This window comes from Chenopodium quinoa, unplaced genomic scaffold (genome assembly GCF_001683475.1).
Source record: "Chenopodium quinoa cultivar QQ74 unplaced genomic scaffold, ASM168347v1, whole genome shotgun sequence".
In the NCBI taxonomy this organism is placed as follows: domain Eukaryota; kingdom Viridiplantae; phylum Streptophyta; class Magnoliopsida; order Caryophyllales; family Amaranthaceae; genus Chenopodium; species Chenopodium quinoa.
This window is the reverse complement of record NW_018742418.1, coordinates 9,775,784-9,802,073: the sequence shown is the minus strand read 5'-3', so window position 1 is coordinate 9,802,073 and position 26,290 is coordinate 9,775,784. Positions and strand designations below refer to the sequence as shown.

General features: G+C 35.9%; 3 protein-coding genes across 4 annotated transcripts; all 3 read left to right on the top strand.

The window, feature by feature from the left end:
• Positions 1-2,018: 2,018 nt before the first annotated feature.
• LOC110713482 (uncharacterized protein At4g37920, chloroplastic-like) lies at positions 2,019-5,818 on the top strand. The gene is made up of 6 exons (XM_021891927.1): positions 2,019-2,417; positions 2,509-2,768; positions 3,299-3,464; positions 4,803-5,047; positions 5,140-5,327; positions 5,426-5,818. Exons 1-6 carry the CDS (start codon positions 2,264-2,266, stop codon positions 5,634-5,636), a joined length of 1,224 nt encoding a protein of 407 aa, XP_021747619.1. The 5' UTR covers positions 2,019-2,263; the 3' UTR covers positions 5,637-5,818.
• A 1,003-nt stretch (positions 5,819-6,821) lies between these two features.
• Positions 6,822-12,246, top strand: LOC110713474 (heat shock 70 kDa protein, mitochondrial-like). Of its 2 annotated transcripts, XM_021891922.1 has the most exons (7): positions 6,823-7,180; positions 8,175-8,258; positions 8,874-8,950; positions 9,040-9,118; positions 9,217-9,786; positions 9,876-10,496; positions 11,370-12,246. In XM_021891922.1, exons 4-7 carry the CDS (start codon positions 9,107-9,109, stop codon positions 11,994-11,996), a joined length of 1,830 nt encoding a protein of 609 aa, XP_021747614.1. In that variant the 5' UTR covers positions 6,823-7,180; positions 8,175-8,258; positions 8,874-8,950; positions 9,040-9,106; the 3' UTR covers positions 11,997-12,246. The 2 variants fall into 2 exon arrangements, with proteins under 2 accessions (XP_021747611.1, XP_021747614.1); XM_021891919.1 differs by lacking the exon at positions 8,175-8,258 and having other exon boundaries at positions 6,822-7,180.
• Positions 12,247-18,171: 5,925 nt separating this feature from the next.
• LOC110713463 (glycine-rich domain-containing protein 1-like) lies at positions 18,172-25,657 on the top strand. The gene is made up of 9 exons (XM_021891910.1): positions 18,172-18,331; positions 19,003-19,168; positions 21,069-21,186; positions 21,273-21,527; positions 22,048-22,503; positions 23,071-23,615; positions 24,090-24,288; positions 24,428-24,583; positions 24,667-25,657. Exons 2-9 carry the CDS (start codon positions 19,011-19,013, stop codon positions 25,384-25,386), a joined length of 2,607 nt encoding a protein of 868 aa, XP_021747602.1. The 5' UTR covers positions 18,172-18,331; positions 19,003-19,010; the 3' UTR covers positions 25,387-25,657.
• The last annotated feature ends 633 nt before the right edge of the window (positions 25,658-26,290 follow it).

Below are 26,290 nucleotides of genomic sequence, written 5' to 3'. Positions count from 1 at the left end.
TTTAGTAAACTCGAAACCGAACCTATCCAAATAATGTTAAACCGTATAAGAATCGAACCCGTTAACGAATCGAAACCAGTTCTAAACCGAACTGAAATCCAACCGAACCGAAAAGAACCGAACCATTTCTAACGCAAAACTGTTTGAATCAAAAAACAGTTTACATTGAACCCGTTACAAACCGCAACCCATTTGCATCGAACCGTTTACAAGACGAACCGAATAAAAATGCACAAAAATAAACCGAAACCTAACCGAACCGAAACCGACCCGTGGTCACTTGAACCGAATTAATATTTTTTTCTCGATTTGTGTGCTGAAAAAATGTTCTGTTAGAGGTTTTAGGGGTCATTTTGATTCTTGAGGGTCCAAATTGAGCTTGGATTTGGCAAAAAAAACGTAAAAGTCCCATTTTGTGAATTCGGATTTCCACAGTTAAATTAGAATTCACAAAACGGAACTTTACGTTATTTTTTGCTAAATTCGAGCTCAATTTTGACCCTTAAAGTTAAACGACCCCTAAAACCTTTAACTGAACATTTTTTCATCACGCAAATCGAGAAAAAATATCAAAAAGTGCAAAGCGGGCCTCACTAACGGTGACCGTCAACGGTGGGATAACGACAAGGTCTATTGATACATAATTGTAGTTGAAGGTTACAATGTGTAACTTTCAAAGGGAGGGGACACAACTTGGAAAAGTCAATACTAGAGGATTATAGTGTAGAATTTCCCTTTTCCTTTTTACCGGAGTAATTAATACATTGGGTCGTACTATACATCGCTCCCCTTTTACCAGGTAACGCCCCAAATTATTTTGAAAGAACTTATCTACCCTTCTTATAAAATATATCAAGCTCCTTTCATCTTTCACTTTTTACACCACTTTCATCACTTTTCTGATAAAAACATAACATTCACACACTATTCTCTTCTATAATCAATAAAATCTAATTTTTTTTAAAAAGAAAACTAGAACACATTCACACACCACTAGATCTACACTAACAATCTCCAAGACGAGGTAATATGATCGGTTGAAAAGGGAAAGGGAAGGGCACCAATGGTGCCGCGCGGTAGCGGCAACGGCTCCGGCATCGACATCGGCGACAACCATGTATCGTTTTTCAATTTTTTTTTTAACTTTGGATTTGGTTTAATTTTTGTGTCCTTTCATATCACGTTCACCAAATCACTCGATTTGCTCTTCCGACCGCAATCACATTTCAATATCGATACGATCGACCATCACGGGTTTTGTTGTAAGATGATTTCACCAAAATAAATCCAAGTGGTTTGGAAATATCATCCTCCCATTGAACAACATCATCAAATGTAGGAAATATCGTGTTCATTGCAAAATTTACACTACAATTCACGCCGTCACCACAGTCTTCTGACTCTTATTCCTATACCAAAAAAAAAAAAAAAAAAAAAACAGGATAACATAAATTCACGAAAAAAAGGAAAACAAGCAAAACGCCTGGAAATTTTGGAACTCCAAGGGGGAAACGCCTGCAATTTCGGATCTTGGAAAAGATCCGAAATTGCAGGCGTTTCCCCCTTGGAGTTCCAAAATTTTCAGGCGTTTCTTTAACTTTTTTTTAAAAAAAAATACGCAACTTCAGATGACGTACCATATGCTTCGATGAATGATTCAGTGTCGCCTGGAAATTTTGGAACTCTAAGGGGAAAACGCCTTGAATTTTCGGATCTTCTAAGGGGATCCGGAAATTCCAGGCTATTCCCCTTTGGAGTTCCAAAATTTCTAGGTGTTTCTTAAAAAAAATTAAAAAAATAATACACAACATCAGATGACGTACCATATGCTCCGACGAATGCTCCGGTGTTGCAAAGGTTGTTGTCGTCCATCGTTCGATAGCCATGAAGAGAAATTACAAAATTTTTAAAAATATTTTGAATTATTTTATAATGAGGGCAAGTTCGTACATACATGTTAAAAAGGGAGTGTTACCTGATAGAAGGGAAGCATGGTTTAGCGATTCACAGTTTTCTCTATTTCCCTTCTATCACATGGACCTTTTTTTATTTTGTTTCTCTATCTCTCGTTACTCCAATATTACCCCCACAGTTACAAAAGTGATGCAACTAAGAAAGGAGGAAGTAATGCATGTTCTCTTTATCTGTGGAAAGGGGGTTTAAGGAAAACTTCAGATTGTCTAATTTCTGAACCTGGGCGAAGAGAAGAGTATCTAAACCTGTAAAAGCCCCCAAAAAACCCCTTGAAGAGGAGCTCGAAAGAATGAGTTGCACCATACTCAGATTACAATTTCCAATTCACACCAGAATTTTTCCTTTTTCACCCTCCAAACTTCATTCTTTCTCTTCAATTTCAAACTTCCACACTCTAAAACCCTCACTCAGCTTCAAATCTACCCTCTCAGATTCCAAGACTAGTAAGCAAAATTCATCACTTGGGTACTTTTTAAACTTAATTAATTTTTATAGGGCGATTTTTTTTTTTTAATGTTTTTGTTGCTGAATTAGGTGGTGCGCAAGTGGTGGAAGATGAAGCAGATGTTGATGTTGTTGAGGGTTTAACAATGACCCAATTTTGTGATAAAATGATTGATTTGTTTATAAATGAGAAACCCAGGTCTAAAGATTGGAAGAAATACTTGTCTTTTAGGGAAGAATGGAAGAAATACAGGGATAGATTCTATAGCCGATGTCGAACCCGAGCTGATATGGAGACTGATCCTGTTTTAAAGAGGAAACTCAGCTCTTTGGGTAGAAAAGTTAAGAAGGTAACCACGTTTTATTTCTTTTTCAGTTGATTCGGGTTGTTATTCTATCTGTTTACAAATACTCCCTTGAGTATATAAGTGTCTTTAAAGGTTATGCACGGGTTATTGGTTATTGTATTGGTACTTAAGACAAATGAATAGTACTACATTGGTATTTTGAACTGTGATACAGACTAGCTTATTGATATATTAAGTGACTTATAGTATATAATTAGAGTGTTAAATTGTTAATTAAGTAGTTTTAAGTAGTGAATTCTAATGAGGTTGAACGTTTGAACCCGTGGCCTAAACTCAGACATGGAAAAGAGGGGAATGAAATTGAAGTTCTTGTGGTAGTATAGCAATAGACAACCGTTGTAATCTTGGATTTTATAAATACAAAAGTTGCTTAGCTTATTTGGATGAATAAAATCCCATTACATGTAAACCAAATGAGTAGGACATATAAATGACTTGATGTTGATATTAGCTGAATCTTTGCATAGAATTTTTTTTATAGATTTTAATCTTATCGAGAATGAGCATTGCAGATTGATGATGAAATCGAAAGGTATACCGATCTTTTGAAGGAGATAGAAGATAATCCTACGGATATTAATGCAATTGTTGCTAAGCGGCGTAGAGACTTCAATGGGGAGTTCTTTCGCCACCTCACATTTCTTCAACAGACTTATGACAGTTTGGATGACCGTGATGGTAATAAAACGATAATTCATTTTTAATAGCAGTCAATATGTGCTTGGGGGTGAAATGTGTTGGTTTCATACTTTTGATTGCATTGTGGATGCTTGGTTCCCGGTTGCCAGATTGGTTTTTCTGTAGAGATGATGAGACTTGGCTAATAGAAATTAAATGCTTATGACCCCAATTACTTGATATTTTAATTTTATGATTTAAATTCTTAAACATGATATTTCCTTCTTTGAAGCTTTTCTTTTGGACCTTGGATATAATCATATAAGTGGTAGATGTGGCATTAATGGAGCTTAGTCATATCAGAAGAGACTAGAGAGTATGTCATTTATACTTTGACTTGTGATAATCTGGTTATATTGTTGTATAGAAATCTTTGACAAATGTTACTATTGTTTCCCACTATATTGAAATGAGACCGCCTATATGTGCCAGTACACATGTAGATTGCCTCACACTAGAGAAGAGAGGAAACTAGATCCCATATTTGTCCTTTGAATCATTGCGAATTGGTTTTGGGATTGAACATAGAAGTATAGACCCCCCTCGAAATTCTAGCCCATTTTACAAAAATTGAAAAGATTACATGCTCTGCTGTTTTCAGGATCAGTTAAATCGCGAAATTGACTCCTTTGAAGGTTCTTGTGTGTGAACCCTGCCAAAACAAGCAAACCACTTTAAACAGCTATTTTCTGTTTGCTTGATTTTTCTATGAGATGTATATATCTGGAAGTTTTGGTGCTCCAGCCATCTTAATACCCCCTTTTTATAGTATCTATAATTCTATATACACTGTAGTAGTTACTGCTGGAGAACAATTGGTGAATAGTCCTGTCTTTGGAGTGACAAAATACAAGTGATGGCTCTTTGCAGACCCCAACTCATATCCTCTCATTAATCAGCTACCTGCAATGCAATGTGTATATGTTACTCAGACTCTTTAGTCAACCTCAAGTCTTGCCAGATCCTCAACACTCCAATGTGGATATAGATATTTGACAGAGCTTACACCTCATTTTGGACTAAAAGCAAGGAGTTTTATAGCCAAGTATGACATTCAGAAACATTACACGTACCTATGCCCACCGAGTCCTGAATCCAAGTAACAGTTCTTCTGTGTACCTAGTGTTTGCATCATTTGTTAGGGCTCTGTGCTCCTGGCCAAGTATGCTGTTCGGCTAACTGGAATGTTTAGTAACTGAGTTCTTCAGGGTTTCTATCAATAACTTGATCAGAATATTTGTTGAAGATAGACAAGCTGACAGTATGACTAGTATAATTTATTTATAACAGGTACAAGAGTTTGCTGTCTTACACTTGTTTTTCATACTTGTTGAGCAGCTGTTGCTAGGCTTGCTGCCAGGTGTTTGACTGCAGTTTCTGCTTATGATAACACATTAGAAATTGTGGATACATTTGATACTGCGCAAGCTAAATTTGATGACATCCTGAACTCCCCATCAATTGATATTGCCTGTGAGAAGATAAAAAGTTTTGCCAAGGGAAAGCAACTCGACTCTTCATTGATATTATTGATAAACAGTGCATGGGCTAAAGCAAAAGAGTCCACAACCATGAAGAATGAGGTATTTTCCTGCTTGCCCTTGCACCAACGAGTGGTATGGTATTGAAATTTGAAGAATGAAGTAGTTGATTTGTGCAAAATTTTTATCTACAGGTCAAAGAGATTATGTATCGCATTTACAAAACAACAAAAAGCAGTATGAGAAGCATAACACCAAAAGAAATAACACTACTCAAACACTTGCTTAACATAACAGACCCTGAAGAGAGATTTTCAGCTTTGGCCACGTCTTTCTCCCCTGGAGGTGAATGTGAAGCCAAGGATCCTAATGGTCTTTACACGTAAGTCTGATTATGTAGTAGTATTTTGACTTGAGTCTGAAATTATTAGTTGGATTTAAAATTTAATATTTGTTTTTCTGCTGTGCTGGATGGAGCAGGACACCAAAAGAGCTCCATAAGTGGATAAAGATCATGCTCGATGCATACCATCTAAGTCAAGAAGAGACCGAAATTAGGGAAGCTAAACAAATTAATGAACCAGTGGTTATCCAAAGGCTTTTCATTCTCAAGGAGACAATAGAGGAAGAGTACTTGGAGCGCCAAGTTAATACAGGTGCAGAAGCTAACAAATCAGAAGAGGAATTCTGAAAATTTTGACATATCATCATCATTCATTGCAAGCATTGCATTGTATACTTGTCTTTTATGTAGCTTTGCTGGTTGAAAATCAGCCTCTTGTACATAAAATCCCAGATAGTATGAACTAATAAAGTGTATCATGCTGCATGTTTTTGTTGTAGCTGTTTAACAAAATATGAATATTGGTTGTATATTGTTGTACGGAGTACATCCCAATGATATTCTTGTCATGCCAGTGGCGGATTTTGGGCCAAAGAGTTTGAGTGGGGGGCGCCAAGAGTTTGGGTCAAGGTTGGATCCTCCAACCGCTTGCTCTAAAAATAGCAATATTAACCACTATGTAACAACTTTTTATATATTCTTATTAGGCATCATATTATTTATAACCAACTTAGAAAAAGTTAGAGGGCCGGGCCTTTGTTTGCCAATACCAAGATCCTGCAATGACATCAAATATAGTTGTTAGACTTGTTACAAAGATTCAAGAGAAAGCTTTGAATCTAGGAACGATCACATATTTGGCTCAATGTTGCACACCTAATTGGACATGCTTGGCCGGGCCATTAAATGAGCTACATTTTTATTTTTTTTATAAACTTAACTTGTGAAGATGAACATTTAAAAAAAAAACAAGTACCAAATTGACTTGTGAAGAATTCCAATTCGGTATTATTAAAAAAATACAACGGGCATTTAGGACATGTTCTCTTCAACTTATTTCAGGTACTTATTATTTATTCCTTAATAAATTCAGATCAGATTAGACTAGACCAGACCAGAAACATTCAGATTAGACCAAATCAGAACTTTTAATTATCATTTACTTATTGCTAAATATTGCTAATTGCGTACTACAAAAAATTATGAAAATTTCATATTTGAAAAGTTCATAATGAGGCGAATGTAATAAGATCCATTTTGATAATGTTTGACTTTATAGATTAGTATTAAAATACGGTCAAAATTTAGTCAAATTATTAAATCAGATCAGATCAGATTAGATAATAAAAATTTTAATCAAACCAAATTAGACCTTATAAAATCAGACCAAATCTCCTTGTTTCAGGTGAAGATAACACGTCTTTAGTATCTAAGACTTGGAAACCAAATCACATTCCCGCTAAATTAGTCAATAACGAAGAACTTCGTACAACTCATTAACCATATTACATAATTACCCTCAACACAAACGTCCCAACTCCCAACACTTAACAAGGCAAGGTTATTTCAGTAAAATGGAAGCACCCAAATAGAAGGAACTGGGTTGATGTAGCCTTGTCTGGAAAATAACACAGATACAGTCTCTAGAACATCCTACTACTCTAGTACTCTGTATCATAAAAACTTTCGGAATCATCATAATTCAATAAACCCTTCTTCTTCCTTCTCTATCCTCTCACTCAATTAATCTAAAACCCTCATTTCTCCTGAAATCAGAATTTCAACTTCATACAATCAAAGCGCAAAAAGTCGCTAAAATGGCAGCTTCTGTGCTTCTACGATCAGCTCTTCGCCGCCGTGATTCTCTCTCCTCTATTGCTGCTCATCGTTCGGTACTTTTCGTCTATCTTTTCTTACTCTTTTATTTTCATTTTATAATTAATTATTTTTGTGTGATTTGGTGTTGGTAGGATGATCATGCAACTGGGTTTTGTTTTTGGGATGTTTTGGAAGTTTGATAGACATTGTCACATTTAGATGATCACTTATGAGAGTGAGGGATAATTTAAGTGATTAAAGCTTCTCCCCCGATTTCAATTGATCTTGGAATCAATTCTCATCACTTGCTTTAAACACACACCAAAAAAAAAAAAAAAAAAAAAAAAAAAAAAAAAAGTAAAAAAAAAATGATCACTTATAAGTTGTAACTATTACGGAGTATGAATGGGCTTTTGTTGAATTATCTACCACTTAATACGAGAAATTAATATCTTCAATTCTTAGTACGAGAAATTATAAAAAGTTAGTATTTGGAATAATATATAATGAGACAAATTAATAAGACCCCACATGATCATAATTTTTCAAGTATATATTGTGTATCGCACGAGTTAAAAGTAATTTATGTGAAAAGTGTTTGATTTTAAAACATGTCAATTGTCAACTAAATGAATATAGGATGAAGTAAAAGCCTGGGTTGTCCTGTGTAATAAGCAGAGTTAATCTTGGCCGTATGAGGCTGTAAAGAGGAGTAAGAGGGTGCAGAAAACAAAGTGATGAGCATAATGCTGGACAAAACCAAGCCTGGTGATTTATATTCATTCATGTCTGTAATACAATACCCTTATGGGTTATTAGTGCATTGTCTGTACTTTTATTTTGTGACATCTTTAAAGATTTTTCTATGTAGATTGGCCAAGAGTCGAAGACACCCTTGAAACAAAATTTATTGGAAATGAGAATGGACTTTCATTTGTGCCATTCTGTAATTTATTAATTAAATCGTGGTCTCATGGATGAAGTTAGGGTTTTGCACATCAGTAGAGTTGACTTGTCAAAATTGACCCAACCTGGAACTAATAGGTTTTGAACAAGCTTTTGTGGCAGGAAACCTGATTTTTTCCGAACCTGTACGACATGGAAAAATGGATGATCAATTGATTATATTACTTTACTGGCCAGACATATAAGGTTTAATTATATATTCTCTTCTGTCATTTTAATTAATTGTTGGTTTTTGACTGAACTTTTGTTGTTTGAAGATATTCTTTATCTTGGATTCTAGGAATGTAGTGCTTAGATCATCTGTTGGTTTGGGGTCTGAAGGACTCTGAATCTGTGAAATAGTAGGGTGCATGAAACTAATGAGTAATGACAATGCAAATCTTACTATTTTTATAATGAGCAATTGACCATTGAATATGACTCATTTCCTGGAACTTCTTAATCATATTTCATGTTTTGAGTCTTTTGACTACATAAAAAATTGTTTGTGGTGTGCTTAGTGTTACATCATTTGCTGTCTCCTGTCAACTGCAATGAGAAAGGTAAGTAATTCATGAAAGTGGTACATATTGTCCTAATTTACAAAAAAATAGTTTGTTAATTGCATTATGGTATCCAATCATCAATTATGTCCTGTACTAGTGAATTAACAGTGGGCTTGATGTCATAAGTTGTTAAATGTGATTCTGATCTTGCTATGTTTATGATGCTTCCTAAGGAAATATGCTTGTTTGTTATGCAATATGACTAGGATAAATTACAATGGTTGCAACTTACTGTTATCCCTATTACTCTTTGCAGTTCACTAGCAATCTGAGTCCATCATGGTTTTCCCCATCTTTGATCAGTAGATGTACGAGTTTGACCAGGCCATTCAGGTATGTACTCGTTCTTTCCTAAAAAATAGCTTGAAACTTTGAGATTTGCCGTTAGTGCATGTTGGTGACACTAATATGTTATTGTGCAGCTCAAAACCTGCTAGTGATGAAATTATTGGCATTGATTTGGGTACTACTAATTCTTGTGTGGCAGTCATGGAGGGAAAGGTTGGTCTTTTGTTTCCCTTTTCGTTTATTGGTTCAGCTTTTGGTCAGTTAGGCTTGCTATCTGCTTATAACTTGCTAATGTTGAGCTTCTTATGCAGAATGCTAAGGTGATAGAGAATTCTGAAGGGGGTCGAACAACACCATCAGTCGTTGCCTTCAGTCCTAAGGGGGATTTACTGGTGGGAACCCCTGCAAAAAGACAAGCTGTGACAAATCCACAAAATACCTTTTTTGGAATTAAGCGTATGATTGGAAGGCGTTTTGATGATCCTCAAACACAGAAAGAGAGCAAGATGGTTCCTTTTAAAATAGTTAAAGCCCCAAATGGAGATGCATGGGTTGAAACCACTACTGGGCAACAGTATTCACCGAGCCAGATTGGAGCATTTATCTTGACTAAGATGAAGGAAACCGCAGAGTCTTATCTGGGGAAGAACATCTCTAAAGCTGTAATAACAGTTCCTGCCTACTTTAATGATGCTCAGAGGCAAGCAACAAAAGATGCTGGAAGGATTGCAGGTCTTGATGTCCAACGAATTATTAATGAACCTACTGCTGCTGCACTTGCATATGGTTTGAATAACAAGGAAGGCCTCATAGCAGTTTTTGACCTTGGTGGTGGAACTTTTGATATATCTATTTTGGAGATATCGAATGGTGTATTTGAGGTATAGTGTTCATTTGCATCTGGCTTTGTTGCTTGTTAGTTTTCCCTCTAGGCTAGTTGGCTCGATGTGTTTTATTTTTCTCTCATCAGGTAAAAGCAACCAATGGCGATACCTTCTTGGGAGGAGAAGATTTTGACAATGCCTTGGTGGAATATCTGGTGAGTGAGTTCAAAAAATCTGATGGCATTGATCTCTCACAAGACCGATTAGCTTTACAAAGGCTTCGGGAAGCTGCTGAAAAGGCGAAGATAGAATTATCATCTACCACTCAAACAGACATAAGCTTGCCCTTCATTAGTGCTGATGTATCTGGTGCAAAACATTTTAACATGACATTAACAAGGTCAAGGTTCGAAAGTCTAGTGGAAAATTTGATTGTTAGGACTAGAGACCCATGCAAGAGTTGTTTAAAGGATGCTGGAGTATCAGCTAAAGATCTGGATGAAGTCCTTTTGGTGGGAGGAATGACTCGTGTTCCGAAAGTACAAGGACTTGTTAGTGAAATTTTTGGAAAGAGCCCTAGTAAGGGAGTCAATCCCGATGAAGCAGTTGCAGTTGGTGCAGCAATTCAAGGCGGTATTCTTCGAGGAGATGTCAAAGAGTTACTTCTACTGGATGTAACTCCACTTTCTCTTGGTATTGAAACCCTGGGTGGTGTTTTTACAAGGCTCATCAATAGAAACACTACCGTTCCTACAAAGAAGTCTCAGGTAAGTTCAGCTAATGCTTTCCTCAATTTTCCGTCAAGATTTGCTTAAATAAGCTTGAAGGAAGACACATGATGTTTTGGGGCCCATGTGCTGATAAATACATGTTTGATTTTTTGTCTCTCTTTGTTGTGTTGCTTTCTTTACCAAAACATGACAGATAGGATTTTTTTCCCCTTCTAAATTAATCATGTGTATTAAAGCTGATTCATGTACATTTTTAGAGTGCCAGATAATTTGCGGCTTTGGGCCCTTGGTGAAGGTTTGCGTTCATCACCAAGATAATACCTTTTTAAATTACAATCTTGTACTACAAAATGAGACTGTAAAAACCATAAAAATATTCAGTTAAAGGCTTGTTCTGTTTACCTTATTTTCACTTATTTCAGGTCTAATAAGTTTAAATAAGTTCAGTTAAGGAAAAATAAGTTTTGATAAGGGTTAACCAAGTTTGAATTACAACTAAATAAGTTTTAATAAGGTTTAATAAGTTTTTACAAGTTCAAGTAAGTTCAAAGAAGTGCTTAACTAAGGGTGATTCGAAGTCTTTTAAAGAGTTTAAGGCACACCTCTTTTGTTTAAGTGTGCATCAAAGGTTTTTTTTTAAGAGGTGATCACTCATTTGCACTTGGTACCTCTGGTTTGCTTTTGGGTTATCCTCTGAGTTGTATGGAAGTGTAAAAGTGAGGAATTTAGGAATACGAATAATCTTTCATCATTCTTGCTTGTTCTTTGGGAAAGGGAAATTTTATTCCCTAATCCTATCAATTAAGGATCGTTTCTCCTTTAGTTCATAAAACTGTCTTTTCTAGTATGAGCAGACTTCTGGAATGATTACCATTTACCAACTTTGTGACATGTGTGTCATGCTGGCAGGTATTCTCAACAGCAGCAGATAATCAAACACAGGTAGGAGTCCAAGTCTATCAGGGTGAGCGTGAAATGGCGTCAGACAACAAACTTTTGGGCGAGTTTGAACTACAGGGAATTCCACCAGCACCAAGGGGTGTTCCACAAATCGAAGTGACATTTGACATTGATGCTAATGGCATAGTCACAGTTTCTGCTAAAGACAAGACAACAGGGAATGAACAGCAAATCACCATCAGGTCATCTGGGGGATTGTCAGAGGCTGAGATTCAAAAAATGGTTCAGGAAGCAAAGTTGCATGCTCAGAAGGATCAGCAAAGAAAGACTCTCATTGAGGTCAGGAACAATGCAGATTCCACTGTTTATAGTATTGAGAAGAGTGTGTCAGAGTACAAGGATAAGGTCCCTGCGGATGTTGTTAAGGAGATAGAATCTGCTGTGGCGGATCTTAGGGAAGCTGTGCAAAAAGATGATGCTGATTTGATCAAGTCCAAGATTGATGCAGCTAATGCAGCAGTTTCTAAGATCGGACAACATATGTCTGGTGGTGGTGCTGATGGGGGTTCTTCTGGCGGGTCGCAAGGTGGTGGAGATCAGACTCCTGAAGCAGAATACGAGGAGGTAAATAAGTGAGCCTTTTAATGTGCCGGTGGTAGAAACCTTTTGTAGTTCATCATTCAGCGATATATCTCTCTGTCATTCTGTCCCTGCAGGCAGGTTTTTGTAATTATTTTACCGAGTGTTTAGTTAGAAACTCTTGAATTGGGATTGCGGATGCAATCTTTCACAGCTGTTAACCCATCAATGATGAGCAAAAAATAACAGTAAAGATTTGAAAAATGTAATCTGTTTCTTTTGTTGCAATTCTTTCAAGTTAGGTATAGCCATCGGGGTGAGAGAGTAATGGTATCATCATAGGCTAAATCACTACTATCTATTTTGGGTGTATTGTGTTATTTGTGTATAATATTGGGAATCTGAAAGGGAAAATTTGCAAGATTGGGGGACATGGAGAAAGCAATTTGCATAGTGTATTAGTGCATGTGCGTTTTTTGCGTGTGGTAAGACTATGGAGTATGGACATTAAATTAGTTTAGTATGAAATAAATATGGGAAATTCTCAACGGTGATCCCCAAATTCTGCTACGCATTAATGGTTACCTCCCTTTTTTTTTATTATACAAAATGATCCTAATTAAGAAATTAATTTCACATATAACATTAATGAGTGTTATTTATTTATAAAAAAATAACTATGGTTAACTTTGGAAAAAAAAAAAAAAAAAAAACACTAAAAAAAAAAACCACCAACCCAACCACCACCTTCACCCTCATCCCCACCAGATATAGCCAACACCACCTCCACCCTCACGGAGCCACCATCTCCCTACCTCCACCTTCAACCCATCACCGCACAACCCCAGCGCAACAACTCCCTCGCTTAGCAGCCCGCAACCAACCAACAACCGCTTCCCAAGAGACAACCACCGTCAGTCGTCGAATAATTCACCCAACCACCAAAAACCGGCCACCCCTACCTGCCCAGCCACCATCTCCCTTTCCGGCGAGACCACCTCAACCACTCCCAGATCGCCTAACCCAAATCATAACCACCCCAGATTGCCGAACTTAGAACCCCGACCACTCCTAGATCGCTGAACCCAAACAACAACCACCCTAGATCGCTGAACTTTGAACCCCGACTACCCCGACCACTATAGATCGCCGTACTTAGAATCCCGACCACCCCCAGACCGCCGAAGCCAAACATCGACCACCCCAGATCACCAAATTACCTAGAACCGACCAAGGCGACCACCGATCCTCCTGCTCTCTCTTTCTTCTCTGCCTTCTCCTCCACCCTTTCTCTCTTTATCTTCCGCCTTCTCCAATCCCCGCCCAGAATCGAAACCTCACAACGAAGCGGCGAGAATCAAAGTTCAGAGGAGAGAGAGTTATGAGGTTAGGGTCGGTTCGGGTGAGAATCGGGCTTAACGGTGGTCGAGGTGGAGTTGGCGCAGTGTCACCGGCGGTCGGGACAGTCTGGATAATGACAGTGGTGATCGATGGAACCTGGGTAGTGTCGCCGGAAGGGAGATTGTGGCTGGCAAATGGTGGTTGGTTTTTGGTGGTTGGGGTTAATTTTTTTTTTTCTTTTTTTTTTTAAATAGAAATCTAACCATAGTTAATATTTAATGAAATAAGGTTATGAGTGAGATGAAATTTTTAACTAAGGTCATTTTTTATAATAAAAAAAAAGGGAGGTGACCATTGGTGCGTAGCAAAAGTTGAGGGTCACCGTTGAGAATTTCCCAATAAATATATGGGTTTGTGAAAGGATAAGTTGGAAAGCGTAAATCAAATTCTTAGATGTAGTTGGGTACAAAGTGGATAAAAATTTAAAAGGCATCGACTTTTAAGGGTGAATTTAACGGTAACTAGCCTCTTATAAGAATTCTCTTACTTATAATATAGGCTTAAGCACAAAAGCTTAATTCATATTTTCATATCATCACTAATCCCTTTTTTGAAAAGATTTTCAGGTTAATACACTAATCTCTTATAAGAACCCTCTCACTTAGGCTTAAGCACAAAACACTACAAGAAAACAACTTAATTCCGACGGGTTGGTTCTGACGATCACGATATTCCACCGGAAAATCCGAATTTTTCGACGAATTTTTTTCCGTCAGATATTTCAGACGAATTCAACAATTCTGTCGGAAATTTCCGACGTAATGTACTTTCTGACGAAAAAATCCGTCGGAAATTACTGTTTCCGACAGATTTTTATTTCGTCGGAAATTCCGTTAGAACATATTTAAAAAAAAGAAAAATAAATAAAAACCCTAAAAGACAGTCACCCCCCCCCATCTCTTTCTCTTTCCCCCTTTCTCCTTCTCTCTCTTTCCCCTTCTCTCTCATCCTCTGTTCTCCTTCTCTCTTCTCTTCTCTTTCCTTTCATCTTCTCTCTTTCTCGCCTCTTTCTTCTCTCCTCTTCCTTCCCCTCTTTCTAAATCTAAAAAGGTCGATTTTCCTACAAAAGCGTTTCCGATGATCGTTTTGTCGGAATTCCGTCGGAGACATGTTTTCCGACGTAAAATGGGTTGTTTTCGACGGAATTTTTCCGTCGAAATTTGCTTGTTTTCTAGTAGTGAAAGCTCAATTCATATTCTCATATCATCAGTATCTGCCCACCATAAAATAATTTAGAAAAGATTTGTCCTCAAATCAAATAGGGTTTTAACAATGACACATTAAGAACAAACACAGTAATAGACTATTAGTGTCTTTCAAATGTAAATGTACCCAAATCATATACTTCCTCCATTTTTTTTTAGTTGACACGTTTCTTTAGTCACGTTTGTCAATGCACAAATTCAACCATTAGTATCTTTAATTATCGATAAGTAAAAATTATGAAAAGTTGATATTTTGAAAATATATATTGTGACGAATCCAACAAGATCTCACACGACTATATTTTTTATTACGTATAAAGCACATGGTTCGAAAAGGCAATTTCAGTTGTGATAGCGGAAGCGGTCGCGATATTTCGATAACGGAATTGATGCGTTAATTGCGGATTGCATCGCAGTTGTCACGCATAAATTTCATATTTTAGTTTTATATGTTTTATGATGAATTTTTCATAAATTTTATATGCTTATTTTCTCCATAGTATTATTATTACTATGGAGTACTTTCAGTAACTTAGAACTTTTTGTTACTATTACTACTGTAACTCTTTTAGATTAATTTTAAAATTAAATTCCTATTCTATATTTCTACTCGTATGTGCTAGAAATTAAAAGTGGGAAAAACTCTGGGGTCACGTGGGGAAAAAATTAAAAAAGGAAGAGTCAAGAGTATGCTCAAGTGCTGATGGGGTCAGGTTCACCTTCTAAAGAATAACAAAAGATAAGACTTCTAGTTGTCACACACTCTGACTCATTATTTAAAAAAAAAAACAAAAAGAAAGACTTTCACTTTTGAACTGAAAAAGGGTCGACTTTTATGGAGTAGTCGATAGCCATCGCCGGGAAAAGAGGTAAGAGCTTAAAATTTGAGAGTTTTTTGTTTGAAATCGTTCGAACCAGCTGAAATTCTGTTCTAAACGGCCGATGCGGCCGAAATTCTGTTCAAAACGGCCAATGCGGCCAAAATTGTGGGTTTTCAAAAAAACAGCGTGCCGTACCGGTAAATCTCGGTTCGGTAATCTTCAAATCCGCTACAAAACGGGCGATACGCGACGTTTCGGCCGCATTTTCGAACCATGATAAAGCACGAAACAAAAAAAAACGTATCAACAAAAAAAACGGAGGTAGTAATATACATGGAGTTGTTAGCGATCCTTCTTTGGAATGAAAGTAGGTAAGTAGTCTACTTTTGTCACTTGTTCTTCCTTATTTTCAAAATTGGAAACATAAATTTGGCTAATTGACCACATTGGTATAAAATATCACCTTAGTAACACATTGTTATAAAAGTTAGCACCTTAATGATAAATTGGTATAAAAATTATACCCAACAACAAATTGGTGTAAAAGTTAACAATTTGAGATAAATTGGTGTAAAAGATAACAATTTAATTTTCTAGTTATTAGCAGTGTTAGTCATGATTGGGAAAAAGACTGAACCATAATTGTACCGGTGAAAAAAAAATTATGAGTATATCAATGGAAAAGGTTAATTCTAAAGTGGTATTTATGAGAATTTCCAAAAAAAAAAAAGGAAATAAAATAGGTACTGTCTTTATAGTCGTGAAAAATGAGTCATTTCAAAGTATGGTAGTACAACTAGTACTACTTTCCTTTGATGACCAGTACACTGGACCGTTGTACTTAATTTTGGAGCAAGATAACAATTGCCTTCGCAAGCTAATTACAACATATACGCTCATGTAACATACGTAGTATACAATTTTTATGATCTACTCCGTATGTCATTGTCATATACATGTGCATGCTGATGTATATTCCTACAAATAAAGACAGATATTTGTAGTTGCATGTATATCGTATGTATGGTGAACATATATACGGAGTACAAAGTTAATTGTGAACTTCAATCCATAAGTTCATGTATCTTGAGTTTTTGACACCAATATACTACCCACTATTATTATTACTCTCTCCATTTTCTTTTTTTATAAGTTAGAGTTGAGATTTTCTACTATTTATATGTCATTATTGACTTAATTTTTTTACTAATATATAATATATAAATATGATCATATAATATGTTGTTGAATTTGTCATAATGTCTACTTTTATAAATTATTTTTTTCATAACTTTTACTTATCTCTCATTAAAAATAGTGATGGTCAAAGTTGTGTCTCGACAAATATGCAAATTTGACTCTAGCTTATAAAAAAAATAGAGGGATTATCTTCTTGTATGTAGTTTACTACATAAGTAATTAAGTATACTTTTTTTCATCTATGCTGACATTTGATTAGTGTATTTTTTGGATTGGAAACGGATTCGATTTAATCGATGCCGTTACCATATGTTTAGTTAGAAGGCATGATAACAATTACCATTATCTAAGGGTAATGGTTATCTCTCATTTATTACCTCTCAAAAACTTAGGGTAACAAATACCCTTACTCTCCTCTTAACAAATAATACCCTTTTCATATTTAAACCAAACAAATGAAAAAGTAATAGTTAAATGAATCATTTCTCCCCTCTTATTTGTTTTATTTCCACTCCTTTTTTATTCTCCGAACCAAATGCCCTCTTACAGTCTATAGTCACATACTCCGCATTACTTGCACATGATACTAATTAAGATACTCCGTGATTGCTATCCTAAAAGGACATTGCTCGGAACGAAACGAATGACGAGGAAAGTAGATAAAATAATATAAGTACTTTGTAAAAGATTAAAAAAAAATATACGAATTATCCATATAAATTAAAGGCAAATAAGTTCAAACAAGATAAATTGTTAAGGAATAATACTTTCAAGAACCATAGAATACTTTGTGGAAAAAAAATAAAAATAAAAGAGAAAAAAATAAAAGGAGTATTGAAAGGTATAATTTCCTTTTCTATTGCTGAATAATGACTTAGGATTCCACTGCATGAATCGTGTCGCATTGGGAAAGGGATATTTGTCCTATTTCAGTTTTGTTTTAATATGGATGTTTATCTTATTCTAATTTCGCTTAACAGTTTCCCTAAAAAAAAAAAAATGCTTTAACAAGAATATTTAATTTTATTGGAAGAAAATTTTATGATTTGTAGTACGATACATGAAGATAAGACGCTAATTTCATGTGTAGTATACATTGTGAATCCATTAGCGACATAATTTCCTTAAAGAAGAAACATGAAATGTATAGGTTGCAATTACGCCATGGCCACGATAAATGTTGCTAGTGACTCATTTGGACTAACACATATTTTTCCATAACCAAAAATGAATATAATGAGCATGAATCTACTCAAAAACCTCCAAAAAAAAAATACTCAAAACCCGCAAAATCGTTAACTTGAAGAAACTCTTATCCCTCGGCCTATACACATTCACTTTCATGACGATAGAAAAAGCTATTTCCTCTGTTTTTAGATTTTTTTTACAAAAAATTTATTTAAAACGATAATAATGCTATAGTTAATGTGTCAATTAATTTAAACGGAGAGAGAAGTCCATTAATTTAAACCGGGTTATGGGTCGGATAAAACACCCAAATGCACACAAAGACAAAATTGGGAATACGATCAAATCGCATTGTACATTTGTACTCCTATTACTTCTGTACGTTTCTCAGTACCCCTACTATATAAATCAGCTTCGTTCGCCTCAGAAAAAAATCAACTTTCAGACATAAACAAAAAAAAAAAAAAAAAAAAAAAAAAAAAAAAAAGATTGCTAGTATTAAAAAAAATCTGAAAATTCAGCAACTGAGTTTAGATAAAGATCGCCCGCATCATTGAAGAGAAAATTTTATCTAGTTGTAAGCTTCCTTTATTAAATTGAAATTGAAATATATATTTGATTTTATTTGGATATTTTGACGATCTTATTTTCATGATTGTTGACTTTGAATATGTGTTTTTGAAGTTACTTTTGAGATGATTTCTGGGACTGAATTCAGGTTGTATCGAATTTGATCTTTCTAGGATAATTCAGTTTATTTGTTTTCTCTTGTTTTCTTTCCTAATCAAAATTACATAAATAAATAGATAGTGATTCGAGTTTTTATATTATATGATCATAATTGGATTAGATAATATTGAATAGTGATCGCGACTTTTTAAATTTCTTCCATTTATTCCGAATGAATAAATGTATTGAACAATCAAGAATTTAGTCATTAGGAAAAGATTATTTATACTGAAATGTTGATGAGTGGACCGGTTTAAAATTTGGTCAATAATCAAAGGGGTTCTTTGATTTTCATCAATAATGTCAGATAATTGTTGTAGTATAAAGAAATTAATTTAGGAAGAGGATCGGTGTGACCTCGATAAATTTTTGGTTCAAGTAGTCGACCCCATTCTTTTGCGAAATTAGACTTAGGTGCTGCTGTGAATATTGGATAAATTTCTCCATTTTTCTGTGTACAATCGTTAAGTTTATCTCAGTTGTGCATGTTCTCTGAATGAATTGCGATTATTTTGATAGGTCAAAATATGGAGAAAGAGCAAGAGATAGAGTGGGCAAAAGCACAGAATATTGCTGTGAGTGTTGATCTTCTTGAGGCTGCTAAAAAACAGCTGGAATTTCTTGCTGCTGTTGATCGGAATCGATATTTGTATGAAAGTCCTGCTATGGAATGGGCTATCTATAGGTATAATTTTGGTGTCTACTTCTGATTTATTTTTTTCTTTTGGACATTTTTCGATTCAATTCTGGTGCTTTTTTCTTTCAAGCAGTCGCGTTTGGTTGTCATATTATTGATTTGAATTGCATCATGACCTTAACGATTAAATCTAGACGGAAGGAGTGGTATATATGTTGCTTACTGTCAGGGTTCTAAGTCTTAAAAATTTATAAAGCTGAGAACTTGTGCTCCTATGCTAAATGCTAGTATGCACATTTTTTATTGTTTTTGTGATGTGTCTTTTTAGTTCTTGATATGAGGATAAAATATTGGTAAATCTACACCTTATACCTTACTTAAGAAGCACGAGGACACAATGATGGTTATCATAGTAATACAATGTTCTTGTTCATCATTAGTTTATCCTTTAGTATATCCTTCAAATAGAACAACTTAATGATTTCTCAGTAATCTATGATGTGAATCTGGTTATTCTAGTACATTGGTGCTTGTTTGGTTGTAAAGAAAGTGAGATCATGCTGATTACTCCCTCATTTCACCTCATTTCTGTATGGTAGGTGTTGGGTTAATCTCCCCAAATCCCAATTAGTTAGGTAGTATTATTAGTAGTAGTAGTAATAATAATTATTGTAGCAAAAGAAAAAAAAAAAAAAGAATAGAAAAAAAGAGGAAATGAATGAAGAAGATAGGTGACAATTGGGACTTGGGTGTATGGACACAAAAGTCCAAAGTGTCAGAGTCTTAAATGCAAGAAGACTTTGTCACTATTTTGTCTACTAGAGGAAGACACATTTACTTAGGGGTCGTTTGGTTCACTAAGCTGGAATGGATTGGTATGGACTCTCATATTTAGGTGGTATGAATTCTATATCCTATACCAATCTAAAATTGTTTGGTTTAACCATGGAATGGATTCTCATACTTGAGTGGTAGTATGGATTATGAATCCTTAGGGGGAAGATGGGTATGAGATTCCAATGAAATGGGGTGGAATTAGAATCTCCAGGTATGAGATTTCATACTTAAATAGCCCAACCAAACAAATAAAACCATGGAATGGATTCTAAATCCATTCCAACCCATTCCAAGAAGTTCAACCATACAGCCCAAGTGTTAGACAAAACTTAGTGCTTGTTGTACGTGAGAAGGCAGTAATGCTAGGTGGGAAACTTGATGGAGAAGCTCCATCTTGGATATATATATAATATGTGCCAGCGTGAGTCGAAGATGCAAGAAGAAGCTTACTAGCGAAAGCAGTAGAACAGCAATAATCTCATAGAGAAGGAGATATATAGCTATAGTTGTGAAGGACGGAGAGGTAAACACAGTATTAGTGTGAGGGTTATTTTTGGATTAGTGTAAGTACCATGTTGAGGTTACTAGTGTAGACTATCCTAAGAATACATTTTATCTAATATTGTAATTGTAGTGTTGGTCATTGTACTCACGAAATTATTGCTAGTAAAGTTGTTTCGTCGGTGGAGATCCGGACCGTGGTTTTTCCCCTTATAGAGGAGGGGTTTTCCACGTAAAAATCTTGTGTGTTGTTTTCTTGTTGCTCCGTATTTTATTATTCTTCCCGATATTGTGTCTTTATGTTGCTCCGTCCCCAACAGTAAGGGTAGGGGGAGTGGGGGTGGGGGTGGGGGAGGTTGCACCTTACGGAAATAATCGAAAAAACTCTTGTAAATAGTTATGTAATTGCAATTTTTCGGATTTGACTTTGATATATCAAATGTATTTTACTTGAAGGGTGAGTGCAGATAGGTTATAGGTTATCTTAGATGCTGATGTGAATGTTTGGTGACCTTTCCTTGGATTCGTGATGATGGTTACCTGTGGCTTTTTTCTATTTGACATTTTTATAGGCTGTACTCAGTTAATCAATGCAATACGCCTCTCTCAGGTACAACGCCTTTTGGCTTCCCTTGCTGGCCAAACATTCAGAGAATGCCGTATCAGAAGACCCGTTAGTTGTCCCTTTTGACTGTGAATGGATATGGCATTGCCATAGGCTCAATCCAGTAGGGTTCTGGACATTAATAATCTCTAAATCCCTTTTCTTGTTTTTAAAGGATGGTGAATTATATATTATGTTTCCATGAAACAGGTAAGATATAAGTCAGACTGCGAGGAGCGGTTTGGAAGAATCCTTGGCAACCGTAACATCATCTCATCTGTTCAAGGAATATCAAAAAGCAGAACTGAGGAGTTATGGAACAAAATGTATCCTGAAGAGTCATATGAGCTTGACTGTAACAGATCTTTTCCAGGAGATAGCTTGCAAAAGAATGTTCAGAATGAAAAATTTACTAGTTATGACCTGGTTTCTGCTGCTAAAAGACAGGTCCCTTTCTCTTTTCAGGTAATGGAAGCTCCTAATGTTTGACAATTAATAATGCATTAATGCTACAGTGATGTTAATGAGGATAAACATGACATGAGGTCCAACTATGTTCAGTTCTGTTTATTGCGTGTTTTTTCGTTTAGAAAGATCTCATTTGTAGTGATGAAAAAAATTGGAGGTTTTTAGGCTTTCATTTTAATCAATCTGAATGATAATTGAGCCCTTACTTCACACTCACACGGTGAGAATAATGCTGAACCAACCTGTGTCCCTCTTAATTCTTCCTTCACTTTCCTGTTTATGAGTTAAAGTTATAAATCGCATTAAAATATTGCTAAGGGTTTTACCTTCGTACCAGTTCAATGAAACGCAATGCTTTAGTTGCTTGTCCTGTTCTTGTATGTTTTTCCTTTTCCTGAGGATCAAAAAGCTAAGGATGCTTTATAAATTCTGCTGTTAACTTGTTTCTTAAATGTTCATTAATTATGAGTGTTATTAGTTTATTACTAATGTTACCTGTATGTTCCTTTGTTGGCAGGTTGCGAGGCCACATATGTCTGATGATCTCTTTCTTCAGGAAGCGGTGGCCAGATATAAAGGGTTTTTGCATCTTATCAGGACTAACAGGAAAAACAACATAAAACGTTTTTGTGTTCCTACTTATGATGTTGACCTTATCTGGCATACACACCAATTAAATCCTGTTTCTTACTGTAACGACCTCCTTAAGTTAATGGGCAAGGTGTTAGAGCATGATGACACTGACTCTGACAGAACAAAAGGGAAGAAACTAGACACTGGATTTTCTGATACTACCAAGCAGTGGGAAGACACATTTGGCTTAAGGTATTGGAAAGCGGGGGCAATGTATAGAGGAGCTACTCCAACTCCTGTTACACAACTTCCTATCCCATTCACTTACGAGGCCAAGAAGTTACATGCACCCGACATATGCGATAATTTCATTCAATTTCCAGAAATGAAAGCTATAGAGGTATTTCTGACACTTTATCTTGATGATAGTTCTATCTAATTGTCTCCTCCCTTTTATCTGTTTTCTTTAATCTTTACACATCTGTAAGGTTGAACACATGGGTTTTTATTCTAGATGAACAAGCTTATTTACTGTGGCACTATACCCCTTGTGATGTTTGACTATTATATGTTGCAGTGTGTTTTACAACTTCAATGAGGATGAGCACTGAATCATAGAAAGTTGTTTCATATTGAGGCGGATTTATATTGTTTTATTGCTAAATATTTTAGATGGTAATAGTTGCTAATGAAACTTTTGTTTAGTGTTTGGCTTGGCATTCAATGCGGACTGTTTGCTCCTTACATTCTTTGAAGGTTTTTTTAATGCAAGTGTACCTATAAAACCAAGTCAAATGTTTTCATGATTGTATTGATGAAATTTGAGTGTACTAGTGTAGTGTTTTAGTCGATTCTGTAGTGAAGCTAAAAAAGCCTGTAAACTTCTTGGCTTTTGAAATTTTAATATATTTGCTGTTATATACCCCAGTAAGTCATGATTTCTTTTACTTTTATTTTTCATTTTCAGGTTCTTTTGGAATTTGTAGAAATAAAGAATTTGCCTGAGGCTCACAAAGGAAACATCCATGTCTCCTTCCGTAAGAAACAACCTGATAATCTTTTTAGCGCCAAGAGAACTTTGAGCATTTTATCCGAGTCTGGAGAAAAACAGGTTGCTTATTTCCAGTGTGAGCCTACTGGAGAGTTTCTCTTTGAGCTTGAATGCCATTCGCCTTCATACATACCATTACCTAAATCATTCAAACCATTTGGTTCTTGCTCCCTCTCACTGCAAGAATGTGTGGCTTCCGGATCACAACTTACTGTAAATAAATGGCTCCCTGTTGTTCCTCTACCTGGTATCTTAGCTTCTAAGCCTATCCTTCTGCATGTTTCTCTTTCATGTACTCTTCCGACATCAGCAGTACAAGTTTTTCATCTGTTGTGGCCTCAACCTTTCCTTAAAAGTTCTTGTTATTTCCCACTTCCCAAGATAGGGAAGATTAAACATGCTAAAAGCCGTACCTGTATTACTGATGATGATGGAAATGATGTTCTTAATCTTCAAATGAGGTATGGATATAATTCGGTACATTTTTAAAATCAACTTTGGAGCTTTTGTGTTTAGTTTCCTACTTGCCTGTGAAAGTCGGTCTACATGTTCAAAAGAATAATAAAACCAAAGTTGACTGTGTTCAATGGTTGGCTTCTCATGGTGACCATCAGATACCATGTTCAAGCCCTCTACTTAGGCATCTGCAGAGGTCTTCCTTGCTACCTTCCTGTCTTCTTTTATACCAGAGCATAACTTCAATGGTAGCCCTTTGTAGTGTCTCAAAAGTGGATTTCTTCTTGTGGATATATATTTTCTTAGGACATAAACCTTAAATCTTTAGTTTGTGTATTTATCAATTTATTTATGGTCATTCTAATTCTACACCAGCTGTTTCTCTTGGTTTCGCATCTACTAGACTACCACTTAAGAATTAGTGATGGATATCTGCAATATCTTACTCTTTCACCATTTATGACGTTATCGTTTCTCAGGGAATCGAGCAAGGACATGACAAGAAGTACCCCTGGGTTGCTAAAGGAGGTACACTACATCACAGGCTCTGGTGAAACACATAGCTTGGCAGAGTTTCAGGGAAATGGGTGGTTAATTAAGGGGACCCATGGCTCCTTTAAGCTTCACAATACTTCTGGAAATGATGGTCATCTCTTTGAGCTTGTTGGTCATAAGATGGTAATACTTCTGCTATCTTGCTTGAATTTGTTGTCTAAATAATTAGGACTAAACTTTTATCAGCTTTCCTAGCTCCTTTTACAAATCCCGTGACCAATTTTCAGTAAATAAATATCCTGTGAATTGAACTTTTGCATAGATGAAACTTTTTGCTGGAAGAAGGCTGGACTTTGAGCCCAAACACTGCAAAAAACAGAGTAGTGAACATGATTTTATGACTGCCGTTGAATTCTCCGCAAAGTATCCTTACGGAAGGGCGACAGCACTGATTGATTTTAAAAATGGAACCTTCAAGGTATCCTATATGATCGAGGACTTTATCTTGTATTCATATTTCCCTTGTCTCATATTGCTTACTTCCCTTCTTGTCGCGAACAGGTCAAGGATGAATGGATGATACTAACTGGCATCACTTTAGCCTTCATTCTATCTGATATACTGAAAAGAAAGGGTGGTTTCACTGCCAAAGTAGGTTCTAAGGAAAACATATTAAACCAAGTGATCCAAGTAATCACTTCTCCTGGTAATGCTGAAAATGTAATAGAGGCCAAAGTGGAGGAGGCTTGTGGTGACATAGGGATACAAGGAAATTCTCAAAGTGGAGGTTGTGGGAGTGGCTGTGGCAGTGGATGCGGAAACATGGTCCAGAGTGGTGGGTGTGGCAGTGGATGTGGTAGTGGTTGCGGAAATATGGTCCAGAGTGGTGGCTGTGGCAGTGGATGTGGCAGTGGTTGCGGAAATATGGTCCAGAGTGGTAGATGTGGTAGTGGATGTGGCAGCGGATGTGGAAACATGGTCAAGAGTGGTGGATGTGGCAGCGAATGTGGCAGTGGTTGTGGAAACATGGTCCAGAGTGGTGGATGTGGCAGTGGATGCGGAAACATGGTTCAGAATGGTGGTGGTTGCGGAAGCGGCTGTGGTGGTGGTTGTAAAGGTTTTGGCGGATATGGTGGTGTGGTCAAGAGTGGAGGCTGCGGCGGCAGTGGTGGTTGCGGCAGTGGTTGTAGCGGCCATAATTTATTGCACAATGATAATGTTGGTGCCTGTGACTTGCCAAAGGTGGAGGCTTCCATAGTGAATGAGCATGTGGCAGCCTAATCAATAAAATCTCCACAAATGTGTTGTTGCTTGCAAGCCTAATTAGTTGTTATGTTTCTCTTATTGTTGTTTGTCTAAAGCTGTGTATAAATAAGTTTGGTTTATGGGGATATAAAAAGGGTTTGGTAAATAAACCTTTAATCTCCTTATATGTAACGATAAAGTCTTTGCTTTGTGTTTGGGATGTCCAATGTACCTTTATATGAAATAAAATGTTATAAGAACAATTACAGTTATAGTTTGGGGATACCAACTACCTTTCTTGGTTAAAGCCTATATCCAATCATGAAATTAAATTTCGTCTACATTAATTTACTTTTGCTCTCTTTATACCAAAATCAAACTTAAGTTTTTATTAATTGTTTCAAAAATCATACAATGAAATATTAATTGTATTAAATATCAAAGAGAAGAAAAACAGGGGAGATGCTAGGCGTACACTTGGTCTACAAGGAATCTTTTACACCAAGCTCCCTATTGGTTGAGAAGGAAATTTTTTTTTTTTGGGTGGGTCATCTAACTTTTCATCCAAATTTCAGATTTATTTTCTGAAAATTTGAATCAATAACATAATACTAAAACAGACACCAAGAATGACACGTATCACTTCCTAGTGCTATATTTTCCCTCCAAAACTGTTTTTTTTATTTTATTTACGTTTTATTGTAAATATACTTTATATATATTCATCAAATAATTTGATTGTGATTCACTTTCCTAATAAAAATATATATATTTGTGATTCACATATTTTCCATATCTTTTATTGTATATATTATTATTATTATTATTTTATATCTAGACTATTCAATCTATAACGTAATATTAAAACAGACACTAGGAAGAAATCGACTCTAGAAATAACACGTGTCATAATTTGGTACTGTTTTTTCCTCTAAGTTTT

Coding starts and splice junctions, on each gene's coding strand:
- LOC110713482 (XM_021891927.1), top strand. CDS start 2,264: ATGAGTTGCACCATACTCAGATTACAATTTCCAATTCACACCAGAATT. Junction 2,769..3,298: donor TGGGTAGAAAAGTTAAGAAG/GTAACCACGTTT, acceptor TGAGCATTGCAG/ATTGATGATGAAATCGAAAG. Junction 5,048..5,139: donor CCACAACCATGAAGAATGAG/GTATTTTCCTGC, acceptor TTTTATCTACAG/GTCAAAGAGATTATGTATCG.
- LOC110713474 (XM_021891919.1), top strand. CDS start 7,106: ATGGCAGCTTCTGTGCTTCTACGATCAGCTCTTCGCCGCCGTGATTCT. Junction 9,119..9,216: donor TGGCAGTCATGGAGGGAAAG/GTTGGTCTTTTG, acceptor CTTCTTATGCAG/AATGCTAAGGTGATAGAGAA. Junction 9,787..9,875: donor TATCGAATGGTGTATTTGAG/GTATAGTGTTCA, acceptor TTCTCTCATCAG/GTAAAAGCAACCAATGGCGA.
- LOC110713463 (XM_021891910.1), top strand. CDS start 19,011: ATGGAGAAAGAGCAAGAGATAGAGTGGGCAAAAGCACAGAATATTGCT. Junction 21,528..22,047: donor AGGTCCCTTTCTCTTTTCAG/GTAATGGAAGCT, acceptor CTTTGTTGGCAG/GTTGCGAGGCCACATATGTC. Junction 24,289..24,427: donor AGCTTGTTGGTCATAAGATG/GTAATACTTCTG, acceptor ACTTTTGCATAG/ATGAAACTTTTTGCTGGAAG.